This window comes from Oncorhynchus gorbuscha, linkage group LG10 (assembly GCF_021184085.1).
Source record: "Oncorhynchus gorbuscha isolate QuinsamMale2020 ecotype Even-year linkage group LG10, OgorEven_v1.0, whole genome shotgun sequence".
NCBI lineage: Eukaryota > Metazoa > Chordata > Actinopteri > Salmoniformes > Salmonidae > Oncorhynchus > Oncorhynchus gorbuscha.
In genome coordinates, this window is record NC_060182.1 from 52,221,310 (window position 1) to 52,246,216 (window position 24,907).

The window sequence follows — 24,907 nt, forward strand, 5'->3', positions numbered from 1 at the left end:
GGTTGGGAGAAGTTGCTCTCGGAGGATGTGTTGGTACCATTCTTTATTCATGGCTGTGTTCTAAGGCAAAATTGCCCACTCCCTTGGCTGAGAAACAACCCCACACATGTTGGCATGACACAGGACTGATGGTAGCGCTCACCTTGTCTTCTCCGGACAAGCTTTTTTTCCGGATGCCCCAAACAATCGGAAAGGGGATTCATCAGAGATGACTTTACCCCAGTCCTCAGCAGTCCAATCCCTGTACCTTCTGCAGAATATCAGTCTGTCCCTGATGTTTTTCCTGGAGAGAAGTGGCTTCTTTGCTGCCCTTCTTGACACCAGGCCATCTTCCAAAAGTCTTTGCCTCACTGTGCGTGCAGATGCACTCACAACTGCCTGCTGCCATTCCTGAGCAAGCGCTGTACTGGTGGTGCCACGATCCCGCAGCTGAATCAACTTTAGGCGACGGTCCTGGCACTTGCTGGACTTTCTTGGGTGCCCTGAAGCCTTCTTCACAACAAATGAACCGCTCTCCTTGAAGTTCTTGATGATCCGATAAATGGTTGATTTAGGTGCAATCTTACTGGCAGCAATATCCTTGCCTGTGAAGCACTTTTCCGTGCAAAGCAATGATGACGGCATGTGTTTACTTGCAGGAAACCATGGTTGACAGAATAAGAACAATGATTCCAAGCACCACCCTCCTTTTGAAGCTTCCAGTCTGTTATTCAAACTCAATCAGCATGACAGAGTGAACTCCAGCCTTGTCCTCGTCAACACTCACACCTGTGTTAACGAGAGAATCACTGACATGATGTCAGCTGGTCCATTTGTGGCAGGGCTGAAATGCAGTGGAAATGTTTTTGGGGGGGGATTCAGTTCATTTGCATGGCAAATAGGGACTTTGTAATTAATTGCAATTCATCTGATCACTCTTCATAACATTCTGGAGTATTTGCAAATTGCCATCATGCAAACCGAGGCAGCAGACTTTGTGAAAATTAATATTTGTGTCATTCTCAAAACTTTGGCCACGTCTGTAGGTAGAGTAAATTAAAGTGACTATGCATAGATGACAACAGAGAGTGACAGTGGTGTGAAGATGGGGGGATAATGCAAATAGTCTGGGTAGCCATTTGACTAGATGTTCAGGAGTCTTATGGCGAAGCTGTTAGAAGCCTCTTGGACCTAGAATTGGTGCTCCGGTACCGCTTGCCGTGTGGTAGCAGAGAGAGCACTAAGAGTGAATGCTTACTTCTTCCTTGAACCACAGACTAAGATACCACATTCTTTGAGACTGTTTGAAGCAGAGTTTAGTAACAAAGTGTTACAAACATCTGAATAGTTTCATAATTGTATTAAATGATGATATTATCACACAATAACGTGAGTGTCTGGAGTCTTTGACCATTTTTAGGTCCTTCCTCTAACACCACCTGGTATAGAGGTCCTGAATGGCAAGAAGCTTCGCCACAGTGATGTATTGGGCCATTCACACTACCGTCTGTAGTGCCTTGTGGTCGGAGGCCAATCAGTTGCCATACTAGGCAGTGATGCAGCTAGTCAGGATGCTCTCGATGGTGCAGCTGTAGAACCTTTTGAGGATCTGAGGACCCATGCCAAATCTTTTCAGTCTCCTGAGGGGGAATAGGTTTTGTCATGCACACTTCACAACTGCGATGTTGTGCTTGGACCATGTTAGTTTGTTGGTGACGTGGACACCAAGGAACTTGAGGCTCTCAACCTGCTCCACTGCAGCCTCGATGAGAATGGGGGTGTGCTCGGTCCCCTTTTTCCTGTAGTCCACAATCATCTCCTTTGTCTTGATCACGATGAGGGAGAGGTTGTTGTCCTGCCACCACACGGCCAGGTCTCTGACCACCTCCCTATAGGCTTTCTCGTTGTTGTCGGTGATCAGGCCTACCACTGTTCCGTCATCGGCAAATTTAATGATAGTGTTGGAGTCGTGCCTGGCTGTGCAGTCATGAGTGAACAGGTAGTACAGGAAGGGGCTGAGCATGCACCCGAGGGGCCCCTGTGTTGAGGATCAGCGTGGCCGATGTGTTGTTACCTACCCTTACCACCTGAGGGAAGTCCAGGATCCAGTTGCAGAGGGAGGTGTTTAGTCACAGGGTCAAGGTGTTGACACAAGGTGTTGAACGCTGAGCTGTAGTCAATGAATAGCATTCTCACATAGGTGTTTCTTTTGTCCAGGTGTGTGGAGTGAAAGGGCAGTGTGGAGTGCAATAGAGACTGCATCATCTGTGGATCTGTTGGGGCGGTATGCAAATTGGAGTGGGTCTAGGGTTTCTGGGATGATGGTGTTGGTGTGAGCCATGACCAGCCTTTCAAAGCACTTTATGGCTACAGACGTGAGTGCTACGGGTCAGTAGTCATTTATGCAGTTTACCTTAGTGTTTTTGGCACAGGCTCTATGGTGGTCTGCTTAAAACATGTTGGTATTAAATACTCAGACAGGGAGAGGTTGAAAATGTCAGTGAAGACACTTGCTAGTTGGTCAGCACATGCTCGCAGTACACGTCCTGGTAATCCGTCTGGCCCTGCGGCCTTGTGAATGTTGACCTGTCTAAAGGTCTTACTCATATCGTCTGCGGAGAGCGTGATCACACAGTCTTCCAGTACAGCTGGTGCTTTCATGCATGTTTCAGTGTTATTTGCCTCAAAACGAGCATAGAAATAGTTAAGCTCGTCGGTAGGCTCGTTTCACTGGGCAGCTCACGGCTGTGCTTCTCTTTGTAGTCAGTAATGGTTTGCAGGCCCTGCCTCATCCGACGAGTGTCAGAGCCGGTGTAGTACGACTCGATCTCAGTCCTGTATTGATGCTTTGCCTGTTTGATGGTTCGTCGGAGGGCATAGCGGGATTTCTTATAAACTTCCGGGTTAGAATCGCGCTCCTTGAAAGCGCCAGCTCTTGCCTTTAACTCAGTGTGAATGCTGCCTGTAATCCATGACTTCTGGATGGTGTATGTACGTACGGTCACTGTGGGGATGACATCATTGATGCAATTATTGATGAAGCCCATGACAGATGTGGTGTACTCCTCAATGCTATTAGAGGAATCCCAGAACATATTCCAGTCTATGCTAGCTAAACAGTCCTGTAGCTTAGCATCTGCTTCATCTGACCACTTTTTTATTGATCTAATCACGGGTGCTTTCTGCTTTAATTTTTTCTTGTAAGCAGGACTCAGGATGATGGAATTATGGTCAGATTTGCCAAATGGAGTGAGAGGGAGAGCTTTGTATGCAACTCTGTGTGTGGACTCTAGGTGGTCCAGGTTAGGTAAAACTGATTTAAGTTTACCTGGATTCCATTTCTACTAGGAGCGCCGCCTCTGGGTGAGCGTTTTCTTGTCCACTTATGGCGGAATACAGCTCATTCAATGCTATCTCAGTGCCAGCCTCTGCCTGTGGTGGTATGTAAACGGCTAGAAAAAAAAAAAAAACTATTTCGGTAGGTAGTGTGGTCTGCTGTTTATCATGAGAAACTCTACCTCAGGTGAGCAATAGCTTGAGACTTCCTTAGATATTGTGCACCAGCTGTTGTTTACAAAAATACATAGACTGCCAACCCTTGTCTTACCAGACACCGCTGTTCTATCCTGCCGGTACATCGCATAACCAGCCACCTGTATGTTGATATTGTCATTGTGCAGCCACGACTCCGTGAAGCATAAGATGTTACAGTTTTTAATGTCCCGTTGGTAGTTTAATCTTCCCAATAACTCATCCATTTTATTGATCAAAGATTGCATGTTTGCTAGCAGAATTGAGGTGGGGGTTTATTCGATCGTCAGAAGGCAGCCCGCTCTCCGGCCTCTCTTTCTCCTCTTCACGCAGATCACTGGGGGTCGGGGCCTGTTCCCGATGGGAGCCGTATATCCTTCGCCTTGAGCTCGTCAGAGTCGTGAAGGAAGAAAAAGGATTCTGCCTGTCCGTGGTGAGTAATCGCAGTCCTGATGTCTAGAAGTTATTTTCAGTCATAAGAGACGGTAGCGGCAACATTATGTACAAAAAGAGTAACAAAAAGTTACAAACAACGAAGATAAATGAGGAGAGCTTCTGTTATCTTTACCTCCTGTAGGTCTGATAACTGATTAGAAGTTAACTCAACAGTAATGCTATTGGTCAACTAGTCAGATGTTATAAAGGGTTCTCAGATTCCTTGTCTCTTTCTCTTTTTCGTTCCTGACAAGTACTGGTAAAATACACTCTTTCTTTCTCTCTCCTCCGATAAACATTTTAATAGGCTGATTGCATAGTCGTATCATGGGTCGCATGTGAGGTATATACAATACCTTCAGAAAGTATTCACACCTCGAGTTATTCCACAATTTGTGTGTTTAAATTGATTTAGGTGTCATTTTTTGCCAGCAATCAACACAAAACACTAATGTCAAAGTGGAAGAATAATGCCAACATTTGTAAATAAATAAATAAATGTAATATATCTTGATTCGATAAGTATTCAACCCCCTTGAGTCAATACATGTTAGAACCATCTTTGGCAGCGATTACAGCCGTGAGTCTTTTTATGGTAAGTCTCTAAAAACTTTGCACACCTGGATTGTACAACATTTGCCCATTATTTCTTTTAAAAATTCCTCAAGCTCTGTGAAATTGGTTGTTGATCATTGCTAGACAACCATTTTCAGGTCTTCACATATATTTTCAAGCAGATTTAGGTCAAAACTGTAAATCGGCTACTCAGGAACATCCACTGTTTTCTTGGTTAGCAACTCCAGTGTAGATTTGGCCTTGTGTTTTAGGTTATTGTCCTGCTGAAAGGTGAATTCATTCATCTTCCAGTGTCTAGTGGAAAGCTGACTAAACCAGTTTCTCCTTTAGGATTTTGCCAGTGCTTAGCTCCATTCCGTTTATTTTTATCATGAACTACACAGTCCTTAAGGTTTTCAAGCATACCCATAACATGCCACCACCACTATGCTTGAAAATGTGAAGAGTGGTACTCAGTAATGTGTTGTATTGGATTTGCCCAAACATACACTTTGTATTCAGTACAAAAAGTTAATATGCTCTGCCACATTTGTTGCAGTATTACATGTCTGCCTTATTGTGAAAAGGATGCATGTTTTGGAATATTTTTATTTCTGTACAGGTTTCCTTCTTTTCACTCTGTCAATTAGGCTGGTATTATGGAGTAACTACAATATTGTTGATCCAACCTCAGTTTTCTCCTATCACAGCCGTTAAACTCTAACTGTTTTAAAGTCACCATTGGCCTCATGGTGAAATCGCTAAGCGGTTTCCTCGCTCTCTGGCAACTGAGTTAGGAAGGACGCCTGTATCTTTGTAGTGACTGGTACCTTTACAGGAAGAGTTTACTGTATTTGGCTTGTAAAAAAATATGTTTTTTAGAGCCTAATTCATACAGTCCCATTTTCACCACATTCTTACCAGGATAAGCCTTTTGTATCTCCTGTGCACATGCCAGCAAGTGCAGGAGTGGGAGCAGACATGGGGCAATGTGGGAAGGCTTCTATTTTAATAGATCCATTGAATCACAAATAAACCCATTATTCATTGGTTTTAGGCAGATCCTCAGAAACATTATAAGACTAATAAAATCTATTTTCAAAAGAATAGACTGGCATATTGTGAGTTGAATTATGTTATTGGCCTATACAGCCTATATGCTACATGGCAGCGTCATGCACATGAAATCAATAGTTATGTTCATTAAACAGACAAGACACACTTAGGCTACCCTGACCACAGTCAACACACATATATTTTATAGTATTCTAAGAATATAATGAAACATAACAGAATAAAATACTAATTATATTTTTCCCCACACAACTTGCGTCACGGCAACTTGTGGAACCGCTGTCATATAAAAAAGTTATATTTTGAAACAGAGCCCAAGGCAAGCCCATACTTTTTCGATCCTACTCTGCTTTGTTAGAGAGCAGGCATAGCCTACAGGGTCTTACATTGAGAGTATCAATTCAATTCAAGGGGCTTTATTGGCATGGGAAACATATGTTAACATTTCCAAAGCAAGTGGAGTAGATAATAAACCAAAGTGAAATAAACAAATATTAACAGTAAACATTACACTCCAGGCACGGCGCCAGGATTCTCTCTCTCCGGGTGATACGGTGGGGCTTGACCAATACGTGGGGGTGCTAAGAAAATAGTACATTTGCATGACTATTTACAAGTGCGTTTATTCCATATGCATAATCAGACAACTGTGCATCGGTAATAATGTTTCGGGTGAAATGGCTATTGGCTGAAATGGCTACGTCAGAATTGAAATGAATTATATCCAAAGTGCAGCCACAACGAGAAGTGCAATGCATTTAGCCTATGCCTGTTAACTGTGCACACACACTTGTAAAACGAACGGGCTATCATGCCCAATCTTAGTGATTATATTTCTACTGCAAACAAAAATAACTCGTAGGCCGACAATATACATGCATCCTGCTGTGCATTGGTTATAATGTTACGGATGAAATGTCTAATAACAGAAATGAAAGGAATAAGATCCACAGTGCAGCCACAACGAGAAGTGTATTTACCCAATGCCTGTCAACTGTGTACACATGGTGTAAAACGAGCTGCCTATCATCACAATCTTAGCGATCATATTTATATTGCAAAAATACTTGTAGGCCGACAATATGCATGCGTCTTCTTGATCCATTTAGATCCAGATCAGCGAGATTGAATAATGTTCCCACAACCGGACAGGCACACTCTGTCAATAAATAAAAGACCTTTCAGTTACTCACCAAGTGTTGTTTTATAGAAGGACGATGTTGTTGTGGTTCAGTGCACATGAGTCTATAATCTACTGGACATCCAGGGCCTTGGTTCCTTCTGCTTATATGGACAGGCAGGCAAGGTTGTAAAGTTGAGTGTTTGCCCAGTATTTAATTCTGTATATCATGCATGATGTGTGTTGATTATCTGAGATTTTCTGTTTTGTAGAATTTTCCTATGACCTGTAAAAGTTCAAGGAAGTTTCCCTTGTTGACAGCCATGTCGCTTTCTACTGTATGTCTCCTCTCTGTGACACACAGGCAGTTAGGAAAGCTGATACTAACTTTTTAAACTGAAATTTGCATCCTGTAGTTCAAACTCAAAAAGGTTCTGGGACACTGTAAAGTCCATGGAGAATAAGAGCACCTCCTCCCCGCTGCCCAATGCACTGAGGCTAGGAAACACTGTCACTACCGATAAATCCACAATAATTGAGAATTTCAACAAGCATTTTTCTACGGCTGGCCGTGCTTTCCACCTGACTACCCCAACCCCAGTGAACTGCACAGCGCTCCTCGCAGCAACTCGCCCAAACTTCCCCCACTTCTCCTTCACCCAAATCCAGATAGCTGATGTTCTGAAAGAGCTGCAAAATCTGGACCCCGACAAATCAGCCGGCCTAGACAATCTGGACCCTCTCTTTCTTAAATTATCTGCCGAAATTTTTGCAACCCCTATTACTAGCCTGTTCAAGCGCTCTTTCGTATCGTTCTGATTGGAAAGCTGCCGCGGTCATCCCCCTCTTCAAAGGTGGAGACACTCTAGACCCAAACTGCTACAGACCTATATCTATTCTACCCTGCCTTTCTAAGGTCTTTGAAAGCCAAGTTAAACAGATCACCGACCATTTCAAATCTCACCGTACCTTCTCCGCTATGCAATCTGGTTTCCGAGCTGGTAATGGGTGCACCTCAGCCACGCTCAAGGTCCTAAACGATACCATATAACCGTCATCGATAAGAGACATTACTGTACAGCCATATTCATCAACCTGGCTAAGGATTTCAACTCTGTCAATCACAACATTCTTATTGGCAGACTCAACAGCCTAGGTTTCTCAAATGATTGCCTCGCTTGGTTCACCAACTACTTCTCAGACAGAGTTCAGTGTGTCAAATCGGAGGGCATGTTGTCCAGACCTGGCAGTCTATGGGGGTGCCACAGGGTTCAATTCTCGGGACTTTCTTCTCTGTATACATCAATGATGTCGCTCTCGCTGCTGGTGATTCTCTGATCCACCTCTACGTAGATGACACCATTCTGTATAACTCTGGCCCTTCTTAGGAAACTGTGTTAACTAACCCCCAGATGAGCATCAAATGACATACAACTCTCCTTCCGTGGTCTCCAACTGCTCTTAAATGCAAGTAAAACTAAATGCATGCTCTTCACTGCCCGCACCTGCCCGCCCGTCCAGCATCACTACCATGGACGCTTCTAACTTAGAATATGTGGACAACTAGAAATACCTAGGTGTCTGGTTAGACTGTAAACACTCCTTCCAGGATCACATTAAACATCTAAAATTAAATCTAGAATCGGCTTCCTATTTCGCATCAAAGCATCCTTCACTCATGCTGCCAACCATACCCTCGTAAAACTGACCGTCCTACCGATCCTCGACTTCGGCGATTTAATTTACAAAATAGCCTCCAACACTCTACTCAACCAATTGGATGCAGTCTATCACAGTGCCATCCGTTTTGTCACCAAAGCCCCATATACTACCCACCACTGCGACCTGTACGCTCTCGTTGGTTGGTACTCGCTTCATACTCGTCCCCAAACCCACTGCCTCCAGGTCATCTACAAGTCTCTGCTAGGTAAAGCCCCGCCTTATCTCAGCTCACTGGTCACCATAGCAGCACCCACCCGTAGCACATGCTCCAGCAGGTATCTCATTGGTCACCCCCAAAGCCAGTTCCTCATTTGGCCGCCTCTCCTTCCAGTTCTCTGCTGCCAATGACTGGAACGAACTGCAAAAATCTCTGAAGCTGGAGACTCTTACCTCCCTCACTAGCTTTAAGCACCAGCTGTCAGAGCAGCTCACAGATCACTGCACCTGTACATAGCTCATCTATAAATAGACCATCTATCTACCTCATCCCTATACTGTATTTATTTATTTATTAATTTAGCTCCTTTGCACCCCAGTATCTCTACTTGCACATTCATCTTCTGCACACCCTACCATTCCAGTCTTAATTGCTATATTGTAATTACTTTGCCACCATGGCCTATTTATTGCCTTACCTCTCTTATCCTACCTCATTTGCACATGGGGTATATTGTTTTTCTACTGTATTATTGATTGTATGTTTGTTTATTCCACGTGTAACTCTTGTGTTGTTGTACGTGTCGAACTGCTTTCTCTCTGACTATTTTTGATTGTCCATTACTTAGAGCTTTGCATGTTGTTGAGCCAGACCCTTTCTGAATAGTCCACACATTCCACGCTGTCATTGCATATTTATGCTCCACACTAGCATTGTGTGTCTTGAATTAACTTGTTGCCTGCTTCCAGTTCTGGTAACCATCATGGGTAAATGCTGCCTTCTCTCCACCATGGTTTCCTGGATGTTGAAAGTGGCAGCAGGCAAAGCACAAAGCACGGTCCTTTGAAATACTGTAGAATATTCCACCCATTTGTAATCCTCATACCATCTATGATTGAAGTAGCGATACTATCAAGAAGTTAGCTCACAATGTAGCCTAACATGCGCGATCACACACACCAGACACCACACACACACACACACACACCCACGAGCACAAAGCTAGAGATCGGATTGGGAACAGAATGGCTGGTTATTTACTTGTACATATTTTATGGCAGTTTTGGAGCAGTGGCTTCTTCCTTGCCGAGCGGCCTTTCAGGTTATGTCGATATAGGACTCATTTAACTGTGGATATAAATACTTTTGTACCGGTTTCCTCCAGCATCTTCAAAAGGTCCTTTGATGTTGTTCTGGGATTGATTTGCACTTTTCGCACCAAGTACATTCATCTCTAGGAGACAGAACGCGTCTCCTTCCTGAGCGGGATGACGGCTGCGTGGTTCCACGGTGTTTATACTTGCGTACTATTGTTTGTACAGATGAACGTGGTAGCTTCAGGCGTTTGGAAATTCCTCCCAAGGATGAACCAGACTTATGGAGGTCTACAAATTTTTTAAAGGTCTTGGCTGATTTCTTTTGATTTTCCCATGATGTCAAGCAAGGAGGCACTGAGTTTCAAGGTAGGCCTTGAAATACATCCACAGGTACACCTCCAATTGAATCACATGATGTCAATTAGCCTATCAGAAGCTTCTAAAGCCATGTCATCATTTTCTGGAGTTTTAATACAGTGAATTATAAGTGAAATAAACTGTCTGTAAACAATTTTCTGTAAACAATTGTCATGTTTGTGCATGACACTTACTTGTGTCATGCACAAAGTAGATGTCCTAACCGACTTGCCAAAACTATAGTTTTGTTTAACAAGAAATTTGTGAAGAGGTTGAAAAACAAGTTTTAATGACTCCAACCTAAGTGTATGTAAACTTCCGACTTCAACTGTACACTTGATTTAGGCAACATTGTTGCATGGAAAATCTTTCTGATCAGTGATACATAAGCAAACAAATAAGATGAGCTATACCACCTCCACTTATTTGCCCAGCCAGAGAATTAACCAAATATACAAACGGAGATTCAGTGAAACAAAATCACATTGATTGATTAATATGAGTCACAGGCTTTTGGTTGGAAGTAGACCTAGGCTACTCAGCGACTGAGAGTGAAGAGCAAAACAATCCACTTGCTAAACTACATAACATGCTGGCAAAATGTTCTGATCAGTGATAATACATGAGCCAAGTAAAGAGGACCATTAGCAGTACTCACTTTAATTTAGCTAACATTTCTCCAGCCTAAATGCAGCCTAACCAATATCCAAATGGAGATTCAATGAAAACAAAAATCTGACATTAGTTGATTTATCAAGCCCCCACGCTTATCTCAAAGCAGTGTGAAACGGTGCTGAAATAGATGAACACACGCGGGTAAGCTACTGCTTCAAATGAATCATGACAATTGAATGACTTTTGGAGTTTCAGTATGCAACAATTTGATGCCTTCAATTGCATTAGCCTACTCTATTCCAATATTTACGGCATTGAGTGATATTTATTAATAATTTATTTATGGGTCCACCCTGTTGTGGTTAAGAAAACAGTTCATGGGGGTGGGCTATGCAAAGAGATGGGTGAAGTGACATGCCTCGCTGTCACGTCCTGACCGTAGTTCCTTTTTTTATGTCTCTATTTTAGTTTGGTCAGGACGTGAGTTGAGGTGGGCATTCTATGTGTTGTTCTATGTTTTTGTATGTCTGTGTTTGGCCTGTTATGGTTCCCAATCAGAGGCAACTGTTTATCGTTGTCTCTGATTGAGAACCATACTTAGGCAGCCTGTTTTCCCACTATGATTTGTGGGTAGTTATTTTCTGTTTAGTGTTTTTGTTGCACCATACAGAACTGGTTGTTTGTCGGTTTGTTGTTTTTGTTCAGTATTTATCTTTATTCAAATTATTATGAATACTTACTTACCACGCTGCACTTTGGTCCTCTTCTCCTTCTCCCGACGACAATCGTTACACTTGCAAAGTTTACAACTGGCAGGAGGATAGTAGTAACGGTCACTGCCTAGCAACTTTCAAGAGTGTAGTGCGTGCCAATGCCGCATCAGCATTACAGCTACATTTCATACGAAGCCGTTTGCAGAACTTTACCACAATCATGACTAGGGCGGTTGGCAGAAATAAAAATAGATGCTTTGTCGCTGGCAAAAATCGTCAAAAAGTTGGCAGGATGCTTTAGTTAGTAGAAAAATATCTTAGTTGGAAAGGTGTATGGGTGTATTAATACATCAGCCAAAGTGTAATTAATAGCTTCAGCATGCTTAATGGGATATTCGATGTCTGATTTATTATTTTTACCCATGTACCAGGAGGTACCCTTCTTTGTGAGGCATTGGAAAACCTCCCTGGTCTTTATGGTTGAATCTGTGTTTGAAATTCACTGATCGACTGAGGGACCTTCCAGATAATTGCATGTGTGGGGTACAGAGAGGAGGCAGTAATTAAAAAAGCACTTACTGCACACAGAGAGAGTCCAGTATTATGTGACTTGTTAAGCACATGTTTACACCTGAACTTATTTAGGCTTGCCATAACAAAGGGGTTTAATAATTATTGACTCAAGACATTTCAGCTATTACATTTGAATGAATTTGTAAACATTCCATTTTGACATTATGGGGTATTGTGTGTAGGACAGTGACACAAAATCTAAATTTAACCAGGTAATAATGCAGGCTGTAACACAACAAAATGTAGAAAAAGGCAAGGGGTTTGAATACTTTCTGAAGGCAATATATAATATGCACATTATATATAAATATTACTCCACTTTACAGGTATTGTAAATCACATCACTTGGAGGTATCTTTGTGGTTTTGGATATATAATGTGTTATGTGGTGTGTGTGGTCTGTGTGTTTGTGTAAGCACTGGAGTATCAGCTTGTGTGCTACCAGAGTGTATAAGACCATGTGCTTAAAGTTTGCATGCGTAACTGTCTGCATGCGTGCCTGGTGAGATGTCCGTGAGTGAGACTCCAGGCCAGGGAAGTAAGAATAGGTGTTAGTGAAAGGGGCTCAGGTATTGGGGTCAGGTGGGATCAGAGTCCTTGCTTGTCACTTACACACTCCTAATCAGCTTACAGCTCCACCATGAGCAGCCTCTCCACTTAAACAGCCCTACCGTAAACACTAGCGCTATGCTAAAACTATGTTATCTGAATGCTACATTGTAGAAGCTAATGTACCGCTAACCCACTAAACCCAGGACCAGCTTACTCCGAGTTACAACGTGAGTCAGGTTCTTAGTTCAGACTCATCATTGCTAAGTGTTCTAGTTCCTATTATTTAATAAGTGACCGTACTGTACTGTCTGAAGGACTCACAAAGAACAGATTACATATTCACACATGATGATACTGCACGAGTCTAGGTAATCCCAATCCCTCCAATATCACAATATTCAACCTTCCTGTTATTATTTTTTTGTCATATGAATTCGGAACCTTGATCGGTTCCCTGGTATATTGACAAGAATTTAAATAGCTAACGATACCTACACACTGAAGAAGGATATTAAAGCCTCTACAGGATCGGTGTCCCGACCTCGGGACGGTTGAGCTAACGAAGGCTAATGTAATTAGCATGAGGTTGTAAGAAACAATCCCAGGACACAGACATTTCGGATATGGGCAGCAAGCTTAAATTATTGTTCATCTAACCGCACTGTCCAATTTACAGTAGCTATTACAGTGAAAGAATACCATGCTATTGTTTGAGGAGAGTGCACAATTATGAACTTGAAAATGTATGAATAAACCATTTAGGCACATTTGGGCAGTATGGATACAACATTTTTAATAGATATGCAATAGTTCATTGGATCAGTCTAAAACTTTGCACATACACTGCTGCCATCTAGTGGCCAAAGTTTAAACAGTGCCTGGGCTAGAATAATTCATTATGGCCTTTCTCTTGCATTTCAAAAATGGTAAAAAAAAATAGAAAAAAGATGATCTTTTACCAATGTTTTATATTCTCCTACATTCATTTCACATTTCCACAAACTTCAAAGTGTTTCCTTTCAAATGGTATCAATAATATGCATATCCTCGCTTCAGGTCCAGAGCTACAGGCAGTTAGATTTGGGTATGTCAATTTAGACGAAAATTGAAAAAAGGGAGCGGATCCTTATTTAGTCGAAACATTTGGTTATGCTATCCCTGAACCAGTCAACATTATTTAGAAAAACAAAAAATTAAGTATGTTTTTTGCGACATCTTTTTGTGTGCGGAGTGCTGACCCATTAAATGTTTTTGGCAACAATAGCAAACAAACTGTTAAACTGTCCATACTCTCTTACCTGGCCAGCTTGCTGAGGCCCAGCACCCTTTTATTGGGGAGATAGCCTATGTGGACCTGGGGGAGAAAAGAGAGACCATGTCTGTCATTAGTGATGTCCAAGATCCTTACTATAGCATATCCACAACCACAGACAGCAAATCATGTTGCCCCAAATTCTGCAATCCCCAGACAGACCTAACTGGTATGTCAATGTACAGTATACACTCAGTGTACAAACCATTAAGAACAACTTCCTAATATTGAGTTGCACCCCCCCATTTTGTCCCCAGAACAGACTCAACTCAAAGTGCCGAAAGCATTCCACAGGGATGCTGGCCCATGTTGACTCCAATGCTTCCCACAGTTGTGTCAAGTTGGCTGGATGTCCTTCGGATGGTGGACCATTCTTGAAACACACAGGAAACTGTTGAGCATGAAAAACACAGCAGCGTTGCAGTTCTTGACACAAACCGGTGCGCCTGGCACCTACTACCATACCCCATTGAAAGGCACATCAAACTTTTGTCTGGCCCATTCACCCTCTGAATGGCACACATACACAATCCATGTCTTAATTGTCTCAAGGCTTAATAAACCTGTCTCCTCCCTTCATGTACACTGATTGAAGTGGATTTACCAAGGGAAATCAATAGGGGATTATAGCTTTCACCTCAATTCACCTGGTCAGTCTATGTCATAGAAAGATCAGGTGTTCTTAATGTTTTGTACACTCAATGAATCTCAGTGGTTGACTGTGTTAGCTCGCTAGGCTAAAGCCTAGGCAACACAAGTCTCAGGCAAGGTTACTCATTACACAAAAAAAAATATTATATTGGGGACCCATCATACCAGTGGAGACTCCTCAGAGGAGGAAGGGGAGGACCATCCTACTCAGTGAATTACATATAAATGAAAATTGTAAAAAACATTGAAAAAGTTATCCTATTTAGATAAAACTATACTAAATATATTCACATGTCACCAAATAATTGATTAAAACACACTGTTTTGCAATAAAGGTCTACAGTAGCCTCAACAGCATTCTGTAGGAAAGCACCATGGTGTAGCCGGAGGACAGCTGGCTTCCGTTCTCCTCTTGGTACATTGACTTCAATACAAAACCTTGGAGGCTCTTGGTTCTCACCCTCTTTCATAGACTTACACAGTAATTATGACAACTTCCAGAGGATGTTCTCCAACCTATTATAGCTCTTGCAGCATGAACTGACATGTTGTCCACCCAATGAAAGGATCAGAGAATTAATCTAGTACTGAAAGCAGAAGCTACAGCTAGCTAGCGCTGCAGTGCATAACATGTGGTGAGTAGTTCACTCAAAGAGAGAGCGAAAGACAATAGTTGAACAGTTTTCAACAAATGAATTGCTTCAAAAATGAAGGAGAAGCAAGAGAGAGAAAGAGAGAGAGAGAAAGATTTAAAAAATGACAAACTTTCAGTTTCACTTACTTAGCTAGCCAATGCAGCTGGCTAGTTTAGTTACTCAAACACCCAAACATTCAAACAGAGGGATGCTTTGTTAGCTAGCTGGCTATGACTATCCAACACAACACGGGAACTCTTCCAAGTCAAGGTAAGCTTTTGGTTTAACTAATTTATTGCCACCGGGGCCCGTCGGTCTATCTGCTTACTGACTATACACTAATGTTACTGCATGATTGTAGCAGGTTTACCAACACATTAGTTCTATGTTGACTAGAACGTTACTTTAGCTAATAATGGGGACAACGATGTAGGCTGTGTGTAGCGGTTATGACATGGTTTGGGTTTGGAAAGGTTTTTTCACCTGGTCACATACAGCTGATGTGCTGTTCATTCAAGTCCACAAAACAAGGGAAAAGGTGAGAGGAGAGTGAATAGAGGCTAGAATGAAAACAACCGCTGATTCTGTAAAAAAAAAACTTAAAAAGGAAGCAAACGAAACATGGATGAAATACTTGAATTTGTCCAATATACTGTTGGACTAATGATTAGCTAGGTGCAGGCAAGTGTGCAAGGCGGTACTGACTTGTGTCACGGTCTGTCCATGTGTCACTGTCTGTCATCTCAAATTCTTCTCTCAACCTGTGTGCACCTACGTTGTAAACTTTCATTCATAGGCTAGGTTCAACCTCATGATGGTTATAGGGGAAATTAGAGTATCATGTAGTAGCCTAAACCTATCGATGTTACATTGAACTGGGTGAATGTAACATCCAACATGCTGTAATAGAAATAAGGCCTTGCTCAAGAAAAAAAATAAAAATCCTCCCTCATCATAAATGGCACTGACCGCCACTGCATCATACAGTATGAAGTAGGCAAGCTAAACATTTGTGTTTCACCATGACAGGCGTGGTAAAGACATGAATCATAAGACACCAAGACAAAAGGCAACATTATCTAAAGGCCATCGGAGGAGTACAGGGGAGGTAAGGGAGTCACGTCTGCCCGTGGATAAATAAGCAGCAGATAAAAGATTAGAAGCGGATGGAGATCTAGACTCTCCTCCCCATCCAGCTGGTTGAGCCTGCTTCTGCGTATGACTGGGAGGCTAAGTGGCACCCCTCACCCTCCATCCTCCATTCAAATGTCAGCAGCAATTTGATGAAACAGGCTGAGAGAAAGGGCATGCATACAAGGATTTCCTCCTCTCCTGTCCCCCTCCCCCTCTCTCTTTCTGGTTGGTTGTGATAAAGATGGCGTCATTTAACTATCTTCATCCAAGCTCTTCAGCTTCCTCCTTTCGGCTCACTGCTGCACGTTTAAAAAGCGAATTTCTGAACTGGGTAAATAAGCAACACTTTCACTTCACTTCGAAAAGACGGGATTCAAGTTTGATTAAAAGTAGGGTTCAGAGACAGGTTTCGTGGTTTGTCAAAGGTATGGGGTGTAAAGGTATACATTAAAGCCAAACACAATGAAAAACAATATCAAGTTGTCGCGAGGTGATGACAAACACTAAAAGCGTTATTAAAAGACAACTGACTGACTGGAGGCGTGACGAAAATGAAAAAAAGAGAGCACCAAACGGCTCCATATTTCAGTTGGCGGGGAGAAATCGGTGAGTCATTATAGCACTCAGCGGGCAGCATGGATAGACGTGCAGGGAAATAGATGAGTGCGTGGATAAGAGGCGACTCGCGCTTGTGACGACGACAGGGAGCTATCAGCGGGGGAAGGAGATGAACGGAAACAAAGTGGCCTTCTGACAGCCAGCTGCTGACAAACAAACACACACACACACACACACACACAGCACAAAGAGAAAAAGTCACAGTCTGTGTGTGTGTGTGTAACGCTTGCTCCCTCTATCATCATGGCCCTTTTGACGGTGTGAAAGGGATGTGAAAGTATAAATTGCCTCCCTCTTTGTCTTAAATGGCAAACACCTGCAGGGTAAGATGAGGGGAGAATAGAGGGCCGAATGCTAGGTCTACGGTACTAAATGTCAAACAGGAGAATTTCCAGAGGCAAGCGTGTCTCACTTGAATCCCTGCTAATGGGATTTCATCTGATTTGCGTGGCGTTCCAAATGTCACCCTTTTCCCAATATAGTCCACAACATTTTCTGAGAGTCCTATGGGCCCTGGTCAAAAGTAGTGCAATAGGGTGCCATTTGGAACACATACTTGGTCGGTGCTGTGGGACATTTTTATTTACCAGTAGTTTAATCACAGCTGGGCTCAATTACAGGCTCATCAGTGGACAAAGAAAGCCTTTATCAATAGGTTACTCCTCTCACAATTGTGGCATCATCAGTGGCGATTTTAGTATGCAAATCTTGGTGGGGAAAACTCCCCCAAAAATGTTTAGATGCATGCCAGCAAAGCCACTATACAACACAACACTAAACAATACATTAATTGCACTATAACAGTGACAAACGGTGCCCACAAACTGTTAGGGCCTACATAAAGCTGTCTTTTCAGCACCATAGAGTGAATCCTTACCACTGCTACACCTGGCTATCAGTGGAGCCTTGTATGGCAGCGAAACAGTTAATTCAGCCTCATTTACAGCCTTTAAAAAAACATAGCTGATATGGCTGACTTGCTTAAACAAATGTGGTTTCTACTGACAATTGAGATGTACAAACTATGGCATAATTAAACATTAATGAGCGAGCTAGGACGAACGTAGTCAATATAACAACTTTTTCAGCACTTTTGAAATGTACATCGACAGAATTCAGAACATTCAGAACCGTAGGATAAATAAAGGGGGCATATAAGCAGACAATGAAAGCTTACAATATTCAATGATTACATTTCTCTAAAACAGGCACCACCAAGTCAGAACAGTAGGCTACATTATGAGGGGGCAAAGGCCTAAATAATTAGGGTGAGGCACATGGGCTACTAACAGCTTACTACACAACATACACTTAGTATTACTTTCTTTGCTACAGGATACATATCTCCCTGGAAAATTACAATTTATGCAGCAGCCTACAATACATTTTTGGACTCACCTTGATGTGCTGTGCTCACTTGAACAGGAAGGTGGCACAGCAGTCCTTGTAGGCAAATTTTGTCATCAAACTTTGTAATCAAAAGGTAGGCATTCTCTGGATTTATGGTGCATTGAAGACAACTGGGAACTTTAAAAAAAATTTGAAATAGGCCTGAGTTCCCGACTTGGAATTCCGAGTTGGATGACTGTTCTAAACTTATTTTCCCCAGTCGGAGCTCGTAGAGAAATGCTTTTTGAAATTCTCGATTATCGTGGATTTATCAATGGTGACAGTGTGTCCTAGTCTCAGTGCAGTGGGCAGCTGTGAGGAGGTACTTTTATTCTCCATAGACTTTACAGTGTCCCGAAACGTTTTGGAATTGGTGCTGCAGGATGCAAATTTCTGTTTGAAAAAGCTAGCCTTTGCTTTCCTAACTGACTGTGTGTATTGGTTCCTGGCTTCCCTGAACAGTTGCATATTGCAGGGAATATTCTAAGCTAGTGGAGTACAACACAGGGTGACTTTGACCTTGAGCCTTCTTTCAGTGATTTAACATACAGTATTACCCAGCAGGAAAAACAGGTTCAAAGGACTTTTATGACATCATGGTCAGGTTGTTTACTGGTTGTAAAAGGAATTCAAAATATATTTTCATCTGGTTGTAGCAGAGAACGTGAGGTTGTAATCTTGTTATAAGACGTCTTCTTTTTTTTATGGCTTTGGTACTACTTTCACAAGTACAACACACAAAATCACACAGTAACGTTTTCACCAAACCTCCATCTATAAACACCTTTCATATAAAGTAATTGCCTTTCACAAAAGATTTTAAACTGGTTTGTCTACTATATATGGATTTTGAGAATGGACACAATCAAAGAGGTCAAAGAGGTTGGCATGGGCCCCATCAAAGAGGTCAAAGAGGTGGGCATGGGCCCCATCAAAGAGGTGGGCATGGGCCCCATCAAAGAGGTGGGCATGGGCCCCATCAAAGAGGTGGGCATGGGCCCCATCAAAGAGGTGGGCATGGGCCCCATCAAAGGTGGGCATGGGCCCCATCAAAGAGGTGGGCATGGGCCCCATCAAAGAGGTGGGCATGGGCCCCATCAAAGAGGTGGGCATGGGCCCCATCAAAGAGGTGGGCATGGGCCCCATCAAAGAGGTGGGCATGGGCCCCATCAAAGAGGTGGGCATGGGCCCCATCAAAGAGGTGGGCATGGGCCCCATCAAAGAGGTGGGCATGGGCCCCATCAAAAAAATCAAAGAAGTAGGCATGGGCACTGTCAAAGAGGTGGACATCAGAGAGAGGGAGGCAGACGGCTTGGAACTGTTGGGTCTAATAAACAGAGACCTTACCATACATAGCAGAGGCTGCCAAATTAGTTTACCCCAATCTGAAAAGATCAATTGTCAATTCGATCATGAGAACAAAAAAAAACAGATAAATCTACAGGATATGCACCATGCGTTACCATTACATATATACTAAATGGCACATTGTAATGCATGTAAATTCACAAAACATTTCACAGTATTCTTACAGTATGATATATTGACAGTATATCTGTTCTACCCTCAGAATTGACAGAAGACCCCATATGGTGGTGGCCGTGACTGTGTGCTGACCGATCAGCAGGAGTGGACAGTGGTGGAAATGGTAAGGGCCAGGAATGACATACGGCTGTCTGAAATAAAGCAGGTCATTGAAGAGAAAGATGACACCTTTGCCAATGTGGCATCCATCAGCCTACCAACAGTCACACGCCTTTTGAAGAGGAACCAGGTATCTATGAAACACATTTACCTGATGCCCTTTGAGAGAAACGACTGGGTGAAACAACTGCAGGCCGAGTATTTTCAGGTACCACACTATATACTGTATTACTGTTACTATTTAATGCACATGCTACTTCACAATTTGATGTTGGAACTACTGTAAAATAACTAACCAGGGTGATGGTGCTTGATACTGCTGTGAACCATAACAAGCATATCTTTGTTGACGAAGTGGGCTTCAACCTGGCCAAAACTCAGCGCCATGGGCGTACGGGCGACCGTCCAAGTGCAAGGACAACTTGGGGGAAACATCTCCATGCGCGCAGCTATCTCTGAAGACGGTGTGGTAGGACGTAGGCCATTACTTGGATCCTAAAACGCTGCACACCTCATTGTGATACTCAATTAAATTGATCAGGCCTGTCAAGGTGAAGGGGATGAGAATTTATGGCCAAATGATTAAGACAGGCTTGATGCAAATGAATGCGTGCTGACCATTGTTTTATTTTCATAAATGTTCATTTCTTTCATTTGATTACAGACACCAATGACTCATGACTTGACATGGACTTGACATGGACTGGAGCCTTATGACTCGACCTGACTTGATACCCTCCCCAAGCCCAAATATTAAAACTGATGCTATTAAAAAAAGTGTGCAGTGTTGCAATTATATCCGAAAAATACAAATAATTTATTTTGCAAGAATGATTTTAGAGGATGTCTTCATTGATCACACATTGTATAGATATTATGGAAATTATACTTGGTAATTTTCTTGGTAATGTAAGTGTATTGCCTAAGTATGTAATCTATTGTAATTTACAGTATTGTTGCCTCATGGGTCTTCCGGTCGCGGCCGGCTGCGACACAGCCCGGGTTTGAACCCAGATCTGTAGTGACGCCTCGAGCACTGCAGTGTCTTAGACCGCTACGCCACTCGGCAGGCCCACTTTCAGCACTTCTAAGGGCGATTTGAAAAACATATCTTACATTGTTTGTTATTGGATTAACTGGTAGTTAAAACGACTACATTGAAAAGATATCATTATGTTGTGTTTTGGTGATTAAACCAATGTTCTCCTTACATCATAAGTGTGACCAGTTTGGAGTTTTGTACTAAGAGTTGTGAAAATGTACCACACATGTGAAAATATGACCAAAGAGATACATAAAAACTGTGATGAGAAAATAATGTAATGTGCCAAATGTCTCCCACTGAGTAATGTACCTTTTGGGTTATGTGTGATGAATCCAAAGTAGAAGAGGTCAGAGTTGTGGACTCGAGTCACATGACTTGGACTCAAGTCAGACTCGAGTCACAAATATGATGACTTGCAACTCGACTTTGACTTTAACACCAATGACTCATGACTTGACATGGACTGGAGCCTTATGACTCGACCTGACTTGATACCCTCCCCAAGCCCAAATATTAAAACTGATGCTATTAAAAAAAGTGTGCAGTGCATCAACTCTTCATTTAACGGATTACAGTTTAAATCGGACAGAGGTCAATCAAATTGTGCCAGCTGAGAAAAAGTTGTTCGTGGCAGGGCAGAGGATCGTCGGTGGGTGAATTCAGATGGAGCCCTTGGAAAGATGATACCCCAAATTATTATTTTCGGATATAAAGACTACGCTGTATCAACAAAAAACAGATTGCAACTTGCAAAACATGCGGGAAGAAAATTACAGACGGAGGCGCAACAATTTCAAACTTTGTTTGACATTTGAAGCTGCACAAAGAATGGTAAGTCGTGGCTAATATAGTCGACAGCTATATATTTTATTACTTTACTGGTGTATCATATAGGCTAACATAACGTTAAAATCAATGAGCCTCCACACAGTCAGTCAGTGCGGGAACGTGATCATTGCACCCTAGATTGAGCTACAACTGGCTAGGCATTTGGTAGCCTAAATCCTGCCTGATGTTACTGCTGTTCCTAAAACCATTGACATATGTAACCTACTGTAACCACACAGTGTGTGTGTTAAGGTTGGGTGATTGTGTACAAACCTACATCGCCCGATTGCGCCCCATAACAATCCTCGATAGTCAATCACTATTGTTTTGTTGGGGGGGGGGGTGTATCTTTCTCATGGCTAACCATGTAGTTCCATGGGAATATAACGTTTAATTGGAAAGTAATAAATATATAGATATTTTTAAATGCATTCATGATTTGCGTAAATGTAATATACTATTACTCTTGTTAAAAATATGAAATGGTATTACATTTGGTGAAGAGCACATTATGACTTGTTTAGGACTCAAAACTCAAAGTTTAGGACTTGAGACTTGACTTGATACTTGACAGTCTTGACTTGAGACTTGACTTGAGCGCTAAGACTTGAGACTTACTTGTGACTTGTAAAACAATGACTTGGTCTCACCTCTGGAAGAGATTCTCCATAACTGGTGATTAAATTGTACACCTTTGGACTGGTAGTGCTGATAGGGGCGTGTGTGTGTGTGTGTGTGTGTGTGTGTGTGTGTGTGTGTGTGTGTGTGTGTGTGTGTGTGTGTGTGTGTGTGTGTGTGTGTGTGTGTGTGTGTGTGTGTGTGTGTGTGTGTGTGTGTGTGTGTGTGTGTGTGTGTGTGTTATTACCCTGCCAAAGATGGGCACCAGGTGGTGCTCGCACATGGAGAACATGTCGATGTCCTTCACGATAACCATCTCATCGTGGTCCTCGTCGAAGATGGCATCGTTCAGCACATCTGCAAAAGAAAATGAGAGCGAGACGGATGAGTGCGAGGGCCATCGAGTCGACGCCACAAAATCTCCGAGACCCTTGACGAGACACTCAAATGAGACCCCCCCAACCTAATCACTCTCCATCCATCCCATATGACATACAGTGCCGTGATAAAGTATTTGCCACCTTTCTGATTGTCTATTTTTGCATATACTTCTGACACTAAATGTTATCAGATCTTCAACCAAAACCTAATATTAGATGAAGGGAACCTGAGTGAACAAATAACACAACATATTGATACTGCTTTAATTTACTTAATAAACAAAGTTACGCAACACCCAATGCCACAGTGTGAAAAAGTAATTGCCCCCTTACACTCAGTAATTGGTTGTGCCAACCTTTGTTGCAGGGGGAAATTTGAATATCTGAACATATATCTGTCCTTTAGTCTGATGAGTCCAAATTTTTGGTTCCAACTGCTGTGTCTTTGTGAGACGCAGAATAGGTGAATGGATGATCTCTGCATGTGGGGTTCCCACCATGAAACATGGAGGAGGAAGTGTGATGGTGCTTTGCTGGTCACACTGTCAGTGATTTATTTAGAATTCAAGGCACACTTAACCAGCATGGCTACAACAGCATTCTGCAGCAATACACCATCTCATCTGGTTTGTGCTTAGTGGGACTGTCATTTGTTTTTCAACGGGGCTATTTGACCAAGAATAAGAATGATGGAGTGCTGCATCAGATGGCCTGGCCTCCACAATCACCCGACTACAATTGAGATGGTTTGGGATTTGTTGGACTGCAGGGTGAAGGAAAAGCAGCCAACATATGTGGGAACTCCTTCAAGACTGTTGGAAAAGCATTCCAGGTGAAGCTGGTTGAGAGAATGCCAACAAAGAATGCCAACAGCGTGCAAAGCTGTCATCAAAACAAAGGGTGGCTACTTTGACGAATCTAAAATCCCAAATATATTTTGATTTGTTAAACACTTTTTTGGTTACTACATGATTCCATGTGTTATTTCATCGTTTTGATGTCTTCTTCACTATTATTCTACAATGTAGAAAATAGTCAAACTAAAGAAAAACCCTTTAATGAGTAGGTGTGTCCATACTTTTGACTGGTACTGTATGTTTCATCATTTTTTTATGTTGAAGGGAAGCAATAGGAAGAATATTTTTTTATATTGTCTTATTATACCAAATAAGGTAACACATTACTTGACACCCAGTGTCATAAGATGAGATGACAAGGTCATAACCATGTCATAACTTGAAATAACCTGTCATAATATGGTTATAACACTGTCATGACCCATATATACCTGTTGTGACATATATTGCGTTATTTTATGGCTGGTTATGACACCTACATAAGTGTCAAAACTCACATTAATTCAAATTAGTTATTTCCCTGCCAAGAAGTTTAATTTTAAAGTTTGCTCATTAAATCCTTTCCAGTTTTTGTCGTAATAAATTCTTTACATTCATGTTTTTTTCATCATGTTTTAAATAACATGTAGAAAATAAACTTTGTGACACTGTCAAGAAGCATGATGACCAACATAATCATATTAGCTAGATAGGTGTAACGGCGTTCTTCGTTTGTGGAAAGAGAGTCGGACCGAAATGCAGCGTAGTGGTTACTCATGACTTTAATGAACAAAGATCGTGATACATGAAACAACTTATACATATACAAAAACAACAAACGGAACGTGAAACCTATTACAGCCTATCTGGTGAAACTACACAGAGACAGGAACAATCACCCACGAAATATAAAGTGAAACCAGGCTACCTAAATACGGTTCCCAATCAGAGACAACGAGAATCACCTGACTCTGATTGAGAACCGCCTCAGGCAGCCAAGCCTATACAAGACCCCTAATCAGCCGCGATCCCAAATACTACAAACCCCAATACGAACCACAACCTATAAACCCATGTCACACCCTGGCCTGACCAAACATATAACGAAAACACAAAATACAATGACCAAGGCGTGACAATAGGCCTATCAGGTACAGGCCCTAAAATCAGTCATCAATCAAAAAGAGGGTGTCTTGTCCTGCTCCTGAACTCTGCTCCTGCATTCATCCCAGTCATCACATACAGGGCATTGGGGTAGGTGCATGTCTGACATCAATGTGTGCGCAATTACAGTGATAATTCAATTTTGTTAATAAAAAAATGACTTCATATAACAT

The 24,907-nt window shown here is 42.1% G+C and overlaps 1 protein-coding gene across 1 annotated transcript in view; it reads right to left on the minus strand.

Annotated features, from left to right (window-relative positions):
* The window catches only part of LOC124046231 (GTP cyclohydrolase 1), a 46,821-nt gene that overhangs the window by 4,255 nt on the left and 17,659 nt on the right, over positions 1–24,907 (minus strand). Inside the window, exons 2-3 of the mRNA XM_046366374.1 lie at positions 22,602–22,711; positions 13,779–13,834 (exon numbers count right to left, since the gene is read on the minus strand). Of these exons, the coding sequence (XP_046222330.1) occupies positions 13,779–13,834; positions 22,602–22,711 (166 nt within the window). The remainder of the gene's footprint in view (positions 1–13,778; positions 13,835–22,601; positions 22,712–24,907) is intronic.